This window comes from Crocodylus siamensis, chromosome 2, assembly GCF_052110815.1.
Source record: "Crocodylus siamensis isolate JL-2025a chromosome 2, ASM5211081v1, whole genome shotgun sequence".
NCBI classification, from domain to species: domain Eukaryota; kingdom Metazoa; phylum Chordata; order Crocodylia; family Crocodylidae; genus Crocodylus; species Crocodylus siamensis.
In genome coordinates this window covers 84,019,917-84,037,761 of record NC_143396.1, presented here as the reverse complement: position 1 = coordinate 84,037,761, position 17,845 = coordinate 84,019,917, and the positions used below count along the sequence as shown (strand labels likewise).

At 38.5% G+C, this 17,845-nt stretch overlaps 1 protein-coding gene across 1 annotated transcript in view; it reads right to left on the bottom strand.

The window, feature by feature from the left end:
• Positions 1-11,151: 11,151 nt before the first annotated feature.
• NPY1R (neuropeptide Y receptor Y1) overlaps positions 11,152-17,845 on the bottom strand; it is a 10,696-nt gene continuing 4,002 nt past the window's right edge. Inside the window, exons 2-3 of the mRNA XM_090036259.1 lie at positions 14,904-15,756; positions 11,152-14,785 (exon numbers count right to left, since the gene is read on the bottom strand). Of these exons, the coding sequence (XP_089892385.1) occupies positions 14,324-14,785; positions 14,904-15,599 (1,158 nt within the window). The 5' untranslated portion in view covers positions 15,600-15,756 and the 3' untranslated portion in view covers positions 11,152-14,323. The remainder of the gene's footprint in view (positions 14,786-14,903; positions 15,757-17,845) is intronic.

Here is a 17,845-nt window from a genome sequence, read left to right as displayed (position 1 = left end):
AGAAAATGTATGTCTTGGAACTATTACCAGTTCATAGGCTCAGAAGAAGGACTCCCAATATCCAATAAAGTCCTATATACACTGCGTGTATCTCAAGTTACATGCTAAGAGGAGGGTTGTGAGACAATTAACTCTTAACTTTGGATCTCACTATACCTGATACTTTCCTATATTGCTCCATAGGTAACTACCATTCATATATAATCATAGAATGGCAAGGCTGAAGGAGCTTGTGGAGGTTGTATAGTCCACCCACCTGCTCAAGGCAAGACCATCCCTGACTAAACCATCCCAGTCGAGTGTCTGTCTTTACTCTTAAAAATATGTAAGGATAGAGATTCCACAATCTCTCTGGGTAGCCTGTTCTGATGGCTGACCATGCTCATAGTGAAAACATTCTTCCTAATATCCAACCTCATGTGCATCCTCCTGAAGACTCAGTTATATTGCTCCATAAACTGTATCTAAGAAATACAAATACATATTTTCTGTATTTTATCAAAAATAACTTTACTCAGTAAAAGGGTATTCATCAAGATACAAGGGATGTCACCCCTTCTTTTAAAAAATTGCTTCCAGGAACATGACAAAAGTATTCCTTTCCCATAAAAACATTGATTTTTCTTGGACATTTTTAAATTGTCAAAAACTTAGCATTTTTAATACCATCAAAGCCTTTGGGGATTTTAATTACATACAAGGTATAAATCCAGTCCATGATGTATCATTTAGACATAGTAGTTCCCATATATATAGGTTTCTCTGTGTCTAAAAGAAAATTCAGAGTATATACCACTAGTTTTGTGTACCTGTAATTTTTTGATAATACATTCATTTTCAAACTGTAAGTGGGTATACTAAGAATACTGTATATTGAGATTAATTACACACATTAAAATGAAGAATTTACACATTCAAATCAAATAAACCCAGGCATTGTTTTTACACACATCCAAGAAAATTCAGTCCTATAACATCATCCAACCTTTATATTGGATCAATGTGTACAGCCATTTAAAAACAGGCCCCCTTGAAAAACTTAATTTGTTAGCATCATGTGTATTGTGAAGGTGGGTCAATTACTTCTTTCAGAAACGCAGAGACAATTTCTATTGAGATCAATAGGAATTGCATCCATGAAGCTGGAAACAATAAGTTCTGAAAAGCAAAGCCCACCCTATAAGTAAACTGATTTGTTACTGTGTGTTTTGCAGATTTTTTTTTGCATCCTCTTGCATCATCCATATTCAGAAATATGCAGATTGCTGTGCTTTTGAGGGTTGAGAAAAAACTGGCAAAAATAAACTTGGCTTTATCCATTCCTCAAACGACATTGAATGCTGCACTTTTCTAAATATACCTCCATAGACCTGAAAGCAGAATTTTCCCATTAGTGTTCAATGCTGCTATGCAGCACTCCACTTATTGCACAGATAGCTATTCTCCAGATGCAATACCTACAAAGAATTCATAGAAACATCCATCTTTGAATTTAGCACATGCAAGGGGCCTTGATAGGGGGTTATAGTAGTTCACTAGCTCTTCTGCTTTTCATGGGTGAAAACTCACACTTGCATCATCATTATTTCTTGGAGACAAGTACTTCAAACAGAATTGAATAGTAGATTTTATGATGTGGCGCACTTGGGATGTTCTCATGCTGAAAGGTGTTAATAGCTACCAGCAGGTGAATCTTAGGGCTATTCCATGGGAATACTGTCATTTTAATTACAGCACCAGAACTGTGACAGATGGTCCCCTGACTGTAGATAGTTTGACCCAACAGAAGTTGACTATCCCCAGCTACACCCTGAACCACAGAAAGTTAACCAGCAGAAGTCTTCTTCTGTCAACAGAGCTGCCTTTGCAATGTGGATTTTATTGGCATAGAGACATCAGCTAGATATCAATGTTATCTCATTGCTAAATGTCAGTCATTAATCCCTTTGTTAACATGTAGTTTTTTTTCTTGCTAAATTTAAAATATTGTCACCTGTGTAATGTTGTCAGGATGTGGGCAGTCAGTTTGACCCTAGAGAGCCAGGGGTAAACAGGACACATGAGTCACCGACCAGTAGACAAGACTAGATGGAAATATACCTGTCCTATTAAATACTGAAAGGGCTGTTGTTTATAAGTCAGGCTTACCTAGGTTAACTAGGGCCAGTTTGGGGCTAATTAACTGGCCTGCTGCCCGAGTGAAAAATGACCAGGGTACTAGAGCACTCATGTTGCTCAGCCTCTTTTCACAACCTCCCATGCCTTGTCAAAAAACTCAAGGAAAGTCAAGCCTGGAACTTTTTAATAAATTTACCTGGGGGTGGTGGGTTATCAAGTGTTACTTTATCTCGTGGAGGTCCCTGATATTATACTCAGATTTTTTTCTTCATCCTTTAGTCTGCCTGAAATAGAACTATGGTAGTTCTTTACACAGTATCTCTCTCAGCTCCACTGCTGCTGCCTGCAGCAAAAATCAAACACATTTAAGTAAGTGTGGTGCAGGTGTTTAATAAAGGTAGGCTGTGCCTGGAGGCATCTTAGGTGATTATGGGAGATGGAGTTCAGAACCCTAGGTCTATCAATAGCAGAGCAACTACCAGAAAGACCTACAACTCAGGGTGTTTAGAGATCCTCAAAATGGTGGCACAAATTTCAATTAATATGTGGGTACTTCAAAAAAATGTAAGTTCAATCCAGTGTTTCTCTTCAGCTAGTCAGAAACACTGTTTCATCTGTAACCCTCCCATTCCTTCTACCTGCCCAGACCTCTCTTAACATATCATAAAAAAATATGGAAAATGTGTTGCTTTTTTTTAAACAGGTAACATATCATTTTTGGTCAGAGATTATTCTCCTCCCTCCTCTGCCCCCCCCCGACCCCTCCCCAGTTGTAATTATATTCAAAGTAGGTTTGCCCAGTTATCAGCAAAATATCTACAGAAATCTAATAAAAAATAGTGGTTTCTGACATGGCTAGTAGGAATCTTTAGAAAAACATATCAATAATGTTTGTGCCTTTATTATGCATCCAATAATGCTACATTTCTTCATCAGGAATAACTGTTTCTTATATCTGTAAACTCTTTTTATATACCTTACTTGGCAAGAAATGTATATTAGTGCAATCAGCACTGCTTAAAATGTAGTCGGCTTTGAAGCTACAAAAGAATAATTTGTGCTGTCAGCACCCTCACTGGCAAGTGGTTTTTCTGTCTAACAGTCTTAGAAAAGTAGATTTTACTGTTCAAATAATCAAGAGTTTTGACAAAAATTACTTTAACTTTGAGAGATTTGTGTGTCTATAGTTTTGACATAGAATAATTCATCTAGAAGCTAAGACACTCCTAGAGCTAAGTTATGAAAAGAAAACTGCATGTGAAGAATACAGGCTTTAATAAACCCAGTGAAAACTGCCAACAAATCAAATTGCTTTTGAGTACCTTCCTAGAATAAAAAACAAAAAGCCCTTTAAAAAGTTAACAGAGAATCTTTCAGCCTCTGGGGGAGGAAGTGTTCCTTCAGGTGGCTGTACATCTTTCTTATGCCCAAAGACCAAATGTAACACCTCTACCACTCACTGGAAGTTATATACTTCAGGTCCACATTAAAGAGCTGTACCATTTAGCTCAGAGCATGGACACATGGCATGTTTACACCTGTGTAACTTTAAATTACACTAGGAGCATCTACATGTGAATTTACTGTGCCATAACTTACTGTGTAATAAGCGTTTTTTAGGCTGGCGTCTACATGTGCAGCCATTAAAGCACAGTAATGCTGTGTGGACTGATTTGGGACTAATGTCAGTCCACACACACAGTGTTACTGAGCAGTAAGGTGTCCACATGTGCATTACTGCACAGTAACTAATCGGGCATAAATTTGATACCTGCATGATGCAGGTATCAAATTTGTGCAGAAGCTGAGGTAAGTCGCCTTAGCTACTGCTCAGTACAGGTGTGCGTGTGTAGATGTGTGCCCATACTGCAGATTAATTTTCAGTTACTGTGCAGTAAATGTGCATATATAGACATGCCCGCTGAGTTTCAGAACAGACAGATGAGCAGGTATCCCAGAGTAAGAGGAGGCAGGATACAGTTACTACAGCTCCTTGCCACTTCACAAGGGAGCAAGTAATAACCCGCTTGCCTTGAGTTAACAGCTACCCTGTAAAACACTACATCTACCAGTAGAACTTTCACTGGTGTAGTTTCACTCCTGATTTTTCCTGGGAAAATCGCTGTGCCCAGGTACCTACATTATACTTTTCCTAATATAAACAATTGGAAACCAGTCTAAACCCATAACAAAACAGAAGTTCTGCACACACATATTGGTTTAAAAATGGCAGAGCCCAGTCTAAGATTTGCCTTTCCCACCAAACAGAGAATGTGTGTTCTGTTCACTACTGATCTAAACTATGCCGCTTACAGAAAACTAGGTAGCTAAGATTGAATCTGCCTTGGGCTTTTTGAATGTCTGTACCTAACCTACATGACTTGGATCATTTATAACACAATAAGTACACATCTCTCTTGTCCATAAGCTGTATTATCCTTTTACTAAGTTGATAAAACATTAATGTACGTAAATGGAAATGGACAGGCACAGAAATACTGTAATGAAATTGGGGTGAGGTCATCAAATTCTGGTCTTGGTTAAACCAGCATCAATTAACTCTACACATTTACTGTGTACATGAAATTAAAATGACTTTTGGAGCCACTCTAGAGTCTGTGATGCTCATGGCATGTTTGAAAATAAAATGTTGCTGTTGAACTATGATTGTCCATTCCAGTTTGATATATTCAATCGAATTCCAGGGAAGATTCAATGATAAGCTGGACGTCTCCTCCTGACAAGTGTTGGAAGTCCAAGTCACACCAGCAGTCAAATGGAGGCAAGGGGTCTGAGAAGGAATAAGAAGCATGAACCCAGTGTTCAAGAGGAAAGGACAACAATACGATTAAAATTGCTATAAACATGCACCATTATAATCCCTTATAATCATAATTTAATTAATATTGAAATCATATTCAATTATACTAATCATTAAATTAGTATCATTAAGCTAGAACAACAAGGTGCTATATAAACAAAAAATGACAGACCCTGTGAGCAACACTTCATATCTGTACAAGTAAAATCAATACCATAGGTCTGATCCTAGTCTAGCCTCGTTAACAGGTTCTGTTTTGAAAAGAACTAAATCCAGCAAAGTCATGGGAGTTAACAAAAATGTAAGACCACTACAGTGAGACCCAATAGCATAGCCTGGAGAAGGGCACTAGCTCCAGGTACCAATCAGAGGTGGTACCGGAACTGTAGCCCTCAGGGAACCCACACGGGTATGGCAGCCCCTATTCAGGAAGCTTGCTATGAGGCAGCAGAAGTCTGTGCCTCTAACACAACTGCAGCAGCTCCTGCGTGGGCAAGTAGGCACTTGCTTCCCTCTCCCCTTCACACCCGCACCCCCACACTCCAGATGACAACATTTCTAGTTACACCTCTAGTGAGACCAGGAAGCAAAATGGCCAGGATCCAAAAATGCATTCAGGAGTGTGAATGCATCTCTTCCAAGTCTCCACTGAAGCAAACTGGTTTAAATTACCAAGCCCAGTAATTTTGGCAGATGTATTTGACTTACAGTTTTGTTAAGAAAAATGCATTGGACTACAGCTCATTAAATAACCCATGGGAGCAGAGTACCCTCTGTAAAATGAGGAGGTCTGGCTTTCTGGGAGTCCAGAGACCAATATTCTTTATCACACTGTTGCTGTTCTGTGGTTGCTGAAGTTTGATTTATAGGAAGCATTGCTGTTAGTGAAATCAGTAATACCTGCATGGGAAGACATTTACTACAGTATGGGATACATTTGAAATGGAAATAATTCTCTCCAGATGTTATAAATCATAATTATTACAAAATAAAAAAACCATAGTAATAATAATAATTAAGAAATATGCTCTCTGGTTAAAGATAAAACTTCAAAAATGTACATCTGTCAGAAACTAAATCTCCACTCAGGAGAGCTAGTGCATTTCTTCCAAATATCTGCTGATGCACATTGATTTAAATCAGTAAACCAGATAGCTCTGAAAAATGCTTTTGACTTAAAATCACGTCAAGAAAAATACATGGTACTAAAACCCATGACATTATTTTTTGTTTCATTGAGCGAAAGGCAGCAGCAAAAGATATATCAAGTGGAGAGTGAGGGTATGGAAAGGAAAAAAGTATAGCTGTATAGCATAATTCCCAGACTCTCCAAATCAGTGTTCCCCAAACTTTTGATACCAGGGGCACACTTTTTTCTAAATTAAAATTGAAAACACTCTTCACTCTTACACCTGAAAAATGAGAAGTGTGTGTGTGTGTGAGTGTGCACGTACGTGCGTGTGTGCGTGGGTGGGTGAAATACATATGTAATACAAGCAATGGTGTCCAACCTTTTGGCCCCACAAGTCAGGTGAGTGGTGCTGGGTCACTCTGATGGCTATATCTGGCCCATGAGTTCAATCCCATTGTGTTTGGCAGCAGGGAAACAGTGGCAGTGTAAATTGACACTGCTCCTCCACTGCCAAATTTATGGATTTGTGGGAAACTATGAGGACTGGAGCTATTACTGATAAAGCCTCATTTTTCACCACACACTTCCACCGCTCTCACAGCACACTAGCATGCCAAGGCACACACTTTGGGATTCACTGTTCTAGAAGTACCATGGGAGCCGTGTGGAAGTACATCTCTAAAGCACTTGAAATTGTTGGGGTCAAGTCATTCTCACACTCGCTAAGCAGCATATTTGCTAACATATAGCTACATCTTACTGTGGCTTGAAAAAAGGGTCTAATTCAAAGCTCACTGAAATTAGTGGCCGTTGAATTAGGAACTAGGGGCTCTTATACATGTGCATGGAGGCTACTCTGACATGCTATAAATCCAGTGCATTGGAGCAGACTTGATTAATCACGGAAATTAACATGTTCCAGCAGACTCCAGCATCATGCGTATCAGCATCACCATGCTGAAAAATGGTAGCGGGGCACTTTGGACTAACGAGTTTTAGTTCAATGTGCCCTGCTGCCATTTTTTCAGCACAAGGATGCTGGTACATGCAATGCTCAGATGCTTTTAATTAGTGTGGCTCACTAATTAAAGCACCCCCTCCACCTCCCAGAGCACATCTATAAATGTCCTAAGGTCCCAATTCTGCAAAGTGCTTTAGCACCAGAATAACCATGAATACATGAGGAGTGTCAATGGGATGACTTGTACTCAAAACAAGAGGGATACTAAAGTAACTTGCTGAATCAGGGTTTAAATGCACGTTCTTCCAGTCTTCAAGGCAGAAAAATAAAGAACAGGCCTTTTCTAGGCATTAACATTGTCAAAATGCAGTATTTGCTAGATCTAGATAAATAGGAAAGACTGTTTATTGTCAAATATTGATGCAGATACCATAAAAACAAGATAATGAACACATACAGACATGAAAACTATAGGTAAGTAAACTTGTTCCTATGCTACCTTTCTTGAGAAGAAAAGACAAAGAATCAAAAGACAAAATAATAACAGCAGAAGGCCTAACAGATATATTTTCTTTCCAAAGTCAAATTTCTCCATCAAGTTTCTCCACCAAATTTCTCCCCAAGAGCTCTTCCACAGAAATAACCAAACTCGCAATCAGTATATTGAAATATACAAGACAAAAGATTCAAAGCCAAAAGCTGAAGCTCTTCCCAGGAACACCTGAGAGACCGTTCATTATGAAGAAAAGAAACCACCAAAATAAAAATGACTCAGCTTGTTGTAACATTAAGTTTGAGGGTAACAAGGGCTATTTGTTATCAGTGGGAATGAAAACAGAGGAAAGAAGGGAGAATTCAGGGTTTTCACTCTCTGTCATAGGAAGAGTTTCTCCATGCTGTGTGAAAGTAAAAGAGTACAGATTTGAGGTGTGAAGGACAGAATGCAGAGTATATTTTATGGACAGTGCTAAAAGCATGCACTTTTCTTGAGTCCAGTAAAACACAGAAAATCCTAATATATTTTCAGTTGTCTTGGCAGTTGTGAGGCTATCCCTTTTCTGAAAATGGAGCAGCAGAGAAACAGATCACACTTTATTCATACTTGTTCACCATTTACCTTATTGCCCTCAATACATACTGCTTTTCAGTCTTCAAGTATGTATCTCAAAACTGCAATATTTAACGTATCTAAAGGCAATAGCCTTATCTATAACTTTTGTTCTGCTGATTTTTTTTCTGTCCTTCAAAATTGATATGGTCAGATATAGTTGTTTTCCTTTGTGGCAGAAGAACACAGTATCATAGAACCCTTTGGTTCATCAAGTTCAGTTCTAAATTTCTATAACAGGTGGTAGATTAAAAGGCAATCAGAGGCAAAAGCACAAATAATGCCTGTGTTACAAGCTGAAGTAGACACTTTTGGTGCAAATATTTTAAGATCAACTTGATCGTTCTGAGTATTTTGCTCTTAGCCAGGTGTACCCACAAAGATTCAATGAAAGTAAATGGTACAATATGGTGTAAATGTTATGAGCTGTGTGAAAGTAAATCCTATTCTGTCTTGGTTTTGTAAAACATATGATACAATATGAGTCCCCAGTTTAGGAAAGCATTTATATTCAGAACAAGTCTTAAATACAAACTGTTGCTTATGGCACATATTTATGTACTGCCTTAAGAGAGATGGATTTAAGCATACCAGTGCTTTCCAGTACTAGAGTCTAAAATCTTTTATGTGGTTTCTTTGGAAGCTCTGGTCCAATGGCATTAAAAATAAATCAATAGCCCTAATCTTGAATCTTTTTTAATTCATCATCTGTAATGTAATTTTTGGCAGAAAAATTTTATTTAATATGAATCAACTTGTGCCACAGGCAAAGTAGGGGACTACGGATGTGAGCTGGCACAGTTTTTCTTCCTAAGTAGTATGACATTGCATATATTTGCAATGCAACACAATTTGTAAAAAGTCTTACTTTCTAACATAAAATGATAATGGCTCAGGTTTTTATTTTTTCAACACAAATTGGCAAATAATGTTAAATAATGTAGAAATAAAAGAAATATGGTAGAACTCTCAGTCCTGATTTTGATCTATATCCTTTAGTCAAGAAGGGAACTGTCAACTTATCATCTGACTATAATTTAGTGTCTCTTCCCTTTCCACCCCCTCCAATCAATGGAACTTATTTCATCTGCAGAAACCACGGGTGTTATCAAAGAATAAATTCTGTACTATTACATATGCTGTAAGAATAATAAAGGTAAAATCCAGCTTTCTTATTTCTTTGATTTTTCTCACCCTTCAGAATCAGAACTAGGTCTGAACTAAAGTCCTGGATCAAAAAAATAACCGCAGATATTAGACACTGGGCTGCAGGCCTAAATCCTGATCTCAACTGCACGTGCTGAACTTACTCCATATACAATAATCCAAAAAGAAATCTGTTTCAATAGCCTATTCCTATTTAATAATGACTTAAGAAATTCGGGTATTACTAAACAGGAATAGATGTAAGTGTAGTGCACTGCATTTAGATCATAATCAAGCTTTGATGTTAGGATTCATTTTGCTAACACTTCTAGTAGTAAGTATGTATAATATTTATCAGGTGCTTTCTTTTTTGAGCAGCTGAAGTTAGAAAAACAGGTAGAATAGCAATTTAGTCCTGGAACCTAATTTTTATAATTAAAATGTTGATATTTTAACTAAGAACTATATATTGTTAATAAGAATTGATTACATGTCCTGAACTGGAATTAGTTGATATTCGTTATCCATTATGTCTTCAGCTTGCATCCTTTAGCCTGTGGGCCTGAACAGCCAGGCCTTATAATAATCTTTAAATAAAAAATAGTTATATGTAAAATAAAATGGGATCTTCCTTGTTAACAATGCTACTCTGGTTTTAAGTAGCTTCTTTGTAGCGGTGGCTGATCCTAATGGCCAACTGAAGTCTTTTGACAATAACACTAAAAGGAATTAAGTCAGTGGTTCTCAATCTTTATAAACTCAAATCAGACCTCATTAAACATGAGGCACCTTAGAAAATGCCATCTCTTAGCTTTCATGTATGTCTTGCATACAAAAAATATAATAGGACAATTCTTTTGTTGCAAAAAACTCAGAAAGACCACAACAAATTTGAATGTTTATGATATTATGAATTCCTATTTTAAAACTCAGGGTTTACCTTGTGAATTATGTATACTATAGGTGTTTGCAAAATTAATGCTACTTATGTGTGGCACCCTGCAGCACCCTATAAAGGGTTTCACAAAGCCTAGAATACCATGGCACCCTGGTTGAGGATCACTTAGGTATATATTTTAAGCAGAGGAATAGTCCAATCAGTTGTGCTTTTGTACCTTGCTGAACAGGGCCTTAATTGTAAGATTTTAGCATCAAATACTTAAGCTGCTAACCTTTAAAAGGCCAGTCATGAAGCACAGATAAGTGAAGTAGGGCAGATTTTTTTCTCTGGGTTTAAACCTAATTCAAGGTTGTATTCCAGGGGATTAACATCAGAGAACTGGTTTTGCTTTTCTAGTCAATAACCACAAAATACAGTCTAGTCATGCACCCAATACCAAGGGGTTTTTTTTCATTGCAACAGTAGCAGGGGAGCAAAAAAAAAAAAGCAAAACCAAAGCAAAACAAAGTAATAAAACAACACAAAAGCCCCAAGCACCAATACAATGATTCCTTTTTAACTTTCATACCCACTAGCCTTCTTTATAAAGACCTGGAAACTACATTCTAGAATGCACAACAGTCAGACGAACCAAGAGATACACTGAGAAAAGGACTATGAAAATACTAGTATGGCCCCAGCTCTCTAATAAATTGGTATACCAATATGATTATAGTTTATTGGAGATCAAACATAAACATGTTCCAAAAAAAGCAAAAATACTTGTTGTAGAGAAGATAAAGTTTAAGATACAGAGAACTGATCAAAAGGAAGCTGACAGGTTTTTATTAAATAATTCAATTTGTAATTGAAGTTTGGTTTTATATGCACTGTACATAAATGAATAAGTAGTAAAAGTGGCATATGAATCTCTTGTCTGTCTCTCTTTCAATAAAATTTCTGTCTAGACTGAAATTTGGAAGCAAAGCAGTTTTCAGGAAATTTTGGATAGGCATCAACATGGACTGGGACTGGAGAAGGAACAGGAGAGTACTTAAAAGAAGAAACATCAAAATGGAATGATTTTTTTTAATAAATGAGAAATTAAACTGAGGAGTGTATATGCACAGCATGACACTGTAGCACTGGCTAGCATACAAAGGAATTTGGTAAGTCCAGAATGTGGGGGCATGGGAGGGAACCTGACACTGAAGAAGAGAATTGATGATGTCCTGGAGTAGGAGTTTCTTGAGGAAAGGTCAGGTTGATTTCCCTGTCGTCCATGGATGTGATTTCCTCATGTGATGCTAATGTCAAATCACCCAACCCTAAAAAAGATTAGTTTGATCCCTGCTGCTCATAAAAATGCACCTGAAGAGGCAAAGCCTTTACCGCTGAAGTGTTCCATTTTGCAGATGTTATCAGAAGTTTCCAAATACATTTCCTCAGTGGAGGAGCCTGCCCCTGCAGTTCATTTCTCACTACCATTCTCAGATACCATATATCAGACTGGTACTATTATTCTGTTCCTGAAAAATGTGCTGGGTTATGCAGTCACCTGAGGCTGAAGGTGGCACCATGATCTTAGAAGAGGAAAAGAATACAGAGGACCCTAAGCTAGCCTTGCAGCAAACTGGTTCTTAGCAGAAGATAGAACAGCCTTAGGTCTGCTTTACTGTCAATGGCTTCAAGAGGTTGTTACAACCATCAGGGGTAATGTGACCTCAGTCAAACCTCCATCAATTATAATAAATGACTGGCATGGGAAATAAGTTAACATTTCTGGAAATCTTCCTGTCAAGACCGTGACAGATTTTGAACAGGTTTGTGCTAGTGCACAGGTGCCCCAGCATGCAGCTTAGAAAGTAGATTAATATGTTAACTTGCCAAGTACTTCTGCTTCCTTTATAGTTTTTCCTAAAATGGGGAGAAAAGAACATGGGTATATTTTTAGTTGTGCATTGTTTTCATCTGTGAAAATGTTCATCCATTGCACATAAAGGGGAAATATTTGCTGGAGCTTCTTGGTTACACATTGGCAACATCCCACCAAGAAAACTATGTAAGAAAAGAAAGACTTACAACACATCAAAGGGGCCCAGTTCCTAAAGCAAAGTGCTCCTTTCTTAATATATTTAATGTACTATATTTGGCTCTATGCCTTCCAAAATAGAAATGCCAGCTTTAAAGAAATGATCCCCAAATAAGTACAAGGAATTATAATACAGTACTAAGCTACATTACCTTAATATTCTACATCATACACTACTTATAAAACTTCACAAGGCACAGTTTTTACTTTTTAATCATCAGCCAAACAAAATATTTTCATTTCCGAGGCAGGTATCCCAATCAGATTTTGGGTATGTTGAATTAACACTTTGAGATCTTTTTCATTTAGAGATACTAAGCTCCATCCTCATTTATGCCACATTTACAGTTGCACCTTCTTTAAAATCCCCTTCCACTACCAGAATGGATTAATGGAACCTTAAGCCAGGACCCTCTATTTTACGAAACAGCTGATTACTTGGCTAGGCATAGATTTATAGCAATACATTTTAGGGAATAGAACCCCTGCTGGTAAATATTGTTATTGTTCCATTTACTCCACTCTACATGACTTTACATCAACTGAAGATCAAGCCCTGTTTTTCTTTATTCTATAGACTAAAGGTTGATAAGCTTTTGAAAATGTTATAATATAGAGAACTGTACAGGGCACATATGGGCAGATTTTGAGTGGACTGGAAGGATGAAAACATCTTTGATCACAAATAAATGGGTGTCGGGTAAGTATCAATACAAACAACCCTCATTGACAATTATGCAAATCTTGATAAATCCCTCCATTGTCTTGGAGGTCCCTTATCATTTTATCTGGGGCATAATATGATTAGACATTATTAACATAAACTAAATACAATTAAAAGCTTCAGATAGCCAATACCAACATATTTTTTTTACTGTTGGATATGATTTTCATCGTATTCTTTGAGGGTGAAATTCCAGCATGTTCTGAGGACCAGCACATCAATCCTAGTTAGCATCCACAGAAGAGGATGGCATCCTACTGTTATGTAGGATTCATGTGGGTCCATAGGCCTTGGACTGGTGGTAAATTCATCTTCGCAGTCCCTATTTTCTAGGTGCTGCCAATGAAGAGAATTGTTTTTGTCTTCTAATGGAAATTGAAAACATCTGTACTAATAAAACCAGCAGTAATAGGTTAAAATCTAAGGCAAAAATAAGAGCTTGTTTCTGCTTTTGTGTATCTGGTGTTTTTTGGGCAGTCAGTGAAATTACTCTGGATTTACCATGTTATGGTAGCTTGAGAGCGATGTTGTAACTGTGTGATGGTCCAAGAATATGTGAGAGGCAAGGATTTTTTGGGTGGTATCTTTCAAAAGCTTACCTAACTTTATCCCAGCTATACAGCTGGTCCAATGAAAGATGCCACCCACAATATTTCTTGCCTGTGGATCAGAATTATTAGATTTTGCCCAACAGAAGCAGATTTTGGCTCCTAATCTTCTCTTTGCTCCTAAGTGATTAGTACTCAAATTATCTCTTTAAACAGTGCAAATGATTGTTACCATTTACTTTTTTACAGGTTTAAAGAGGCATTCTCAGTCTGGTTATTCTGATAGGGCTTTATTTAACAAAACTCAAAAGCTAGATAAAGAACAAAAACAGAAACAAAAACCCCAATAAAAAAGCCCTCTTCAAATGCGAATGACCTAATTTTATGCCAAAGTATGTATCTTCTTTAGTGATAGCCTTATTCAACCCATATTGTTTCCAGTGGATTTATATATAGTCACACTGTTGAGAAATATTCCTTTTTAATAAATACAATAGATAATTTTGAGTGCAGAAGTGCATAACTGCACAAAGAAACAGAAAAAAAGACAGTTGATAAACAGCCTAAGTAGAAACAGGTCCAAGTCTCTCTTATAATGTGATACAAATGTAATTGCTGTGAACATTAAAGCAACTAAAAAGGAAAAAAATCACAGCATATAATTTCGAAGTGACAACAATTAGATTTCCTTGAAAAAAAGAAAAGCATCACCCTTTTTGTTACAGGATTGTGCTTTGTCCTTGAACCCACTTTACTCATGATCATACTGCCAAAAGTCTGGGACTAGGGGGGCTTATATTTTTTCATCATCATCAAGATTATTAATTTTTTTAAATGCGACTGGGCTTGCTTGCTTCAAGGAGGTTTTTGAAACGTCTGTGTGCATGGTAGACATAGCTATAGTCTCATAATCCTCATCCCTGGAGCGGAAATCACAAAAATGAAATAAAAACTGTAAGTCCCGCTGGAAGTTCTTGTTGAGAAACCCATAAAAAATAGGGTTTACACAGGTGGAGATCATAGCTGTGAGATGGCAGATCAAGAATAACAAATTGTGGCTGCAGGTAGCAACAGGTAGAATTTCATGATTCCAGTCAAACACAATATTGAAGATGGTAAGGGGCAGCCAACAGACAGCAAATGCAACCACAATAGAGATCAGCATGATGTTGATCCTTTTCGTTTCAGTAGACCTGTACTTATTGTCTCTCATCTTGTCCATCATGTTGTTCCTTCTTTTCAAGCGTATGTATATCTGCAGGAAACAAAAGTCAACAACAACAAGGAAAAAAATTGTAGAATCATTTAGCCTAATGACACTTCTAGGGACAAACAGAAATCAAACAGACAGCACAAAACAAAATCTGTCTTACCTTTAAGTAGCAAATAAATATAAAACAAAGTGGTCCAAAATACTGTATCACCAAAAGGGATGTGGTATAAGAAAGCCTGACAGAGTCAAAAGGGAACAAGTCTAAACATACATATTTGTCCTTATATTCATCGATTGTTATGTTTCTAAAGGGTTCATCCGTTAATACATGATACATCATGAAAGGCAAAGAGGAAGCCATAGCTAGAATCCAGATGGCAGCAATTCCTATGTAGGCATGTCTGTTGTTTGGCCTCCACCCTCTGGGGTTGATGATCAGCTGATGGCGTTCAATAGCAATGAGGACCAAAGAGAAAACTGAAACTGTGATTGAGACACACTGCACAAAAGGATTTAGCTTGCACATGGCCTCTCCAAAAATCCAGTGGTCCATTAAAGTGTATACAAAAGTGAAGGGAAGACACATGATGGTTACTAAAAGATCTGAGAACGAAAGGTTGACAATAAGGATGTTTGTAACATTGCGCATCTCCTTTTGTTTTAAGATGATGATAATCAAGGCCAGATTCCCAGAGACTCCCAGAATAATCACAGCTCCATAAGCCAGGGCCAAGGTGAAGACCATGGCCAAAGGTACATGGCAATCTTCATCTTCAAAGTGTAGGATTCTGGAGTTCTGAGAAAAATTCAAGTAGAGAGAATGATTCACAAAAGAGGAAAGAAGTGATGTATTCATGTTGTTTAGAGCTTGGGTTCAGGTTGTGTAATAATCTCTATTGCAGTTGGTCTCTCCCAAATAATCTCAAAAGTTCAGAATATTCTTATTTCCAACAGGGTAGGTGCTCAACAAAAGTTGCAATTGGATTTTCATTTCCTTGATAGTGCTGTACAATCTGCAATGGTAAAGGAACATATATGTTTATTTTGTATAAGAACATATATGTTTATTTCTTATTTTCAAGATAGGGGTATTTATGGTACCAACCCTATAGATGCTGTTACCTGAAGCCCTTGAGGCATTAAAAACTTATTAGCATTCTAAATTATAGCATGATTCTGTAATTGGCCAGAATGAGAGTTGCTGTTCTGACCTTCTGAGGATTTATTTTGACAGAGAAGAAAAAAGAGAGACTATACACCAGTGTATACTTGTATGTATACTGTATATATGCACCAGGGTATATACCAGCTATCAGACCATACTAGATAACACTGCTAAAGCAACTAACCATGCTAGGGATCTGTTAAAGTACTTTTAAACAATAGAACATTTATTCAGAATAAAAATCATGGACTCACAATGGGAAGCCTATTTATAGATAAGTGATTATAATATGGTCATGAAACAGTCATAATATGTGAAGAACAAAAAGTTCTGCATTTCTGAACATGGTTCCCCTGATTTACCTGTGGTAGGTTAGGTCTATGTTGGGTCAGGACTGATGGTAGTCTCATGCAGAGTTTAGATTATGTATGGTTTGTATGGGATGGTTTAGATAGGGATGATCCCTGCCTCAGGTTGGATCTGGAAGTCACTTCCAACCCTACTTCTGTATGATTCTGTGAGTTAGTCTCTGAGGTGCTACCCTACTTTCTGCCTGATATGGTCACAGGGAGGGAGAGAACGATTCTGCGTTATGCAATACAAACTGTGTTTCATTGCTTGTTCAGAGTCCTTGACACAGACCTTGGAGTAGCAGGCAATAAATAAGACCCTAGAACAGTGGATCCCAAACTGTGGTAAGGGTATTACGAGTGGTACACAGGCAACCTGTCTGTGGTACTCATTAACAGATTTTTTTTAAATTACTTTATATGACAAACTTTGCTGGTGGTACTTAAGGCTGAACTGAAACATTTGCTGGTGGTACTTAAAGTTGTATCATTTTAAATTGGTGGTGCATGATCTGTCAGAGTTTGGCAACTGCTGCCCTAGAAGTAAAATAAGTTTTTTATACACCAGTGTATGCCAAGCCAGGTGCCAAGAGAGCCCTGTTTTGGCCATGAATGGTGCATGCCCCCAGTGACTGGGGGGGCACAACTGAGCTGGCAGTGGCAGAAGTGCGGCGGCAACGGTGAGAGCACAGCAGCCATGAGTGGGGGAGAAGGGTAGGCGACCACCCACAGGCACCGCCAACAGCGATGGCAGTGGCCAGTGGGGATTGCTGACTGCCTGCAAACACTGCCAGTTGTGTCAGCAGCAGGGTGGCAAGCCGCAACCACCCAAAGGGGTTACACTGCCATGCTCAAGGGGTGCATGTGCACCCACGTGTACCCCCTACGCATTGGCCCTGGTTTTGGCCATGCCAGTGGAACAGTTCTGCCATTTCAGATTCTCAGTAGGGTACCATCCAGCCAACAAACATTGACACTAGAGTCAGCTGTAGTCACTCACAGGGAAAAACAGGGTCATAGAATCATAGAATCACAGGAAGTTAGGGCTGAAAGGGACCTCAGGAGGTCATCTAGTCCAACCGCCTGCTCAAAGCAGGACCGTCCCTTGCTAGATCATCCCAGCCAAATCTTTGTCTAACCAAGTCTTAAAAACCTCCAAGGATGGAGACTGCACCACCTCCCTAGGGAACCTGTTCCAGTGCTTCACCACCCTCCTGGTGAGAATGTTTCCTAATATCCAAGCTAAACCTCCCTTGCTGCAGTTTGAGACCATTGCCCCTTATTCTGTCGTTTGCCACCACTGAGAACAAGGTAGCTGAAGGTCCCCTCCGTGCCGAGAGGCTCGTGCAGCGGCAAGGAAGACTTCTACATCAGCAAGGAGCATTGAGTGGGGAAAAGTGGCCCCAATCACCACCCACGGGCCAGAAAGCGCTCTGAGATGTGAAGGGCTGGATGGCCCTGGTGATGCTAAATAAGTGCCCTGAGCCCTCCGCATAAAGAGCCCGGGCTGCCTTCTCCTGGATACACCGGGGTGGAAGGGCTGGCGGGCTGCGGTGCAGTGCATGCTCGAGGATGCCTCGGAAGGGC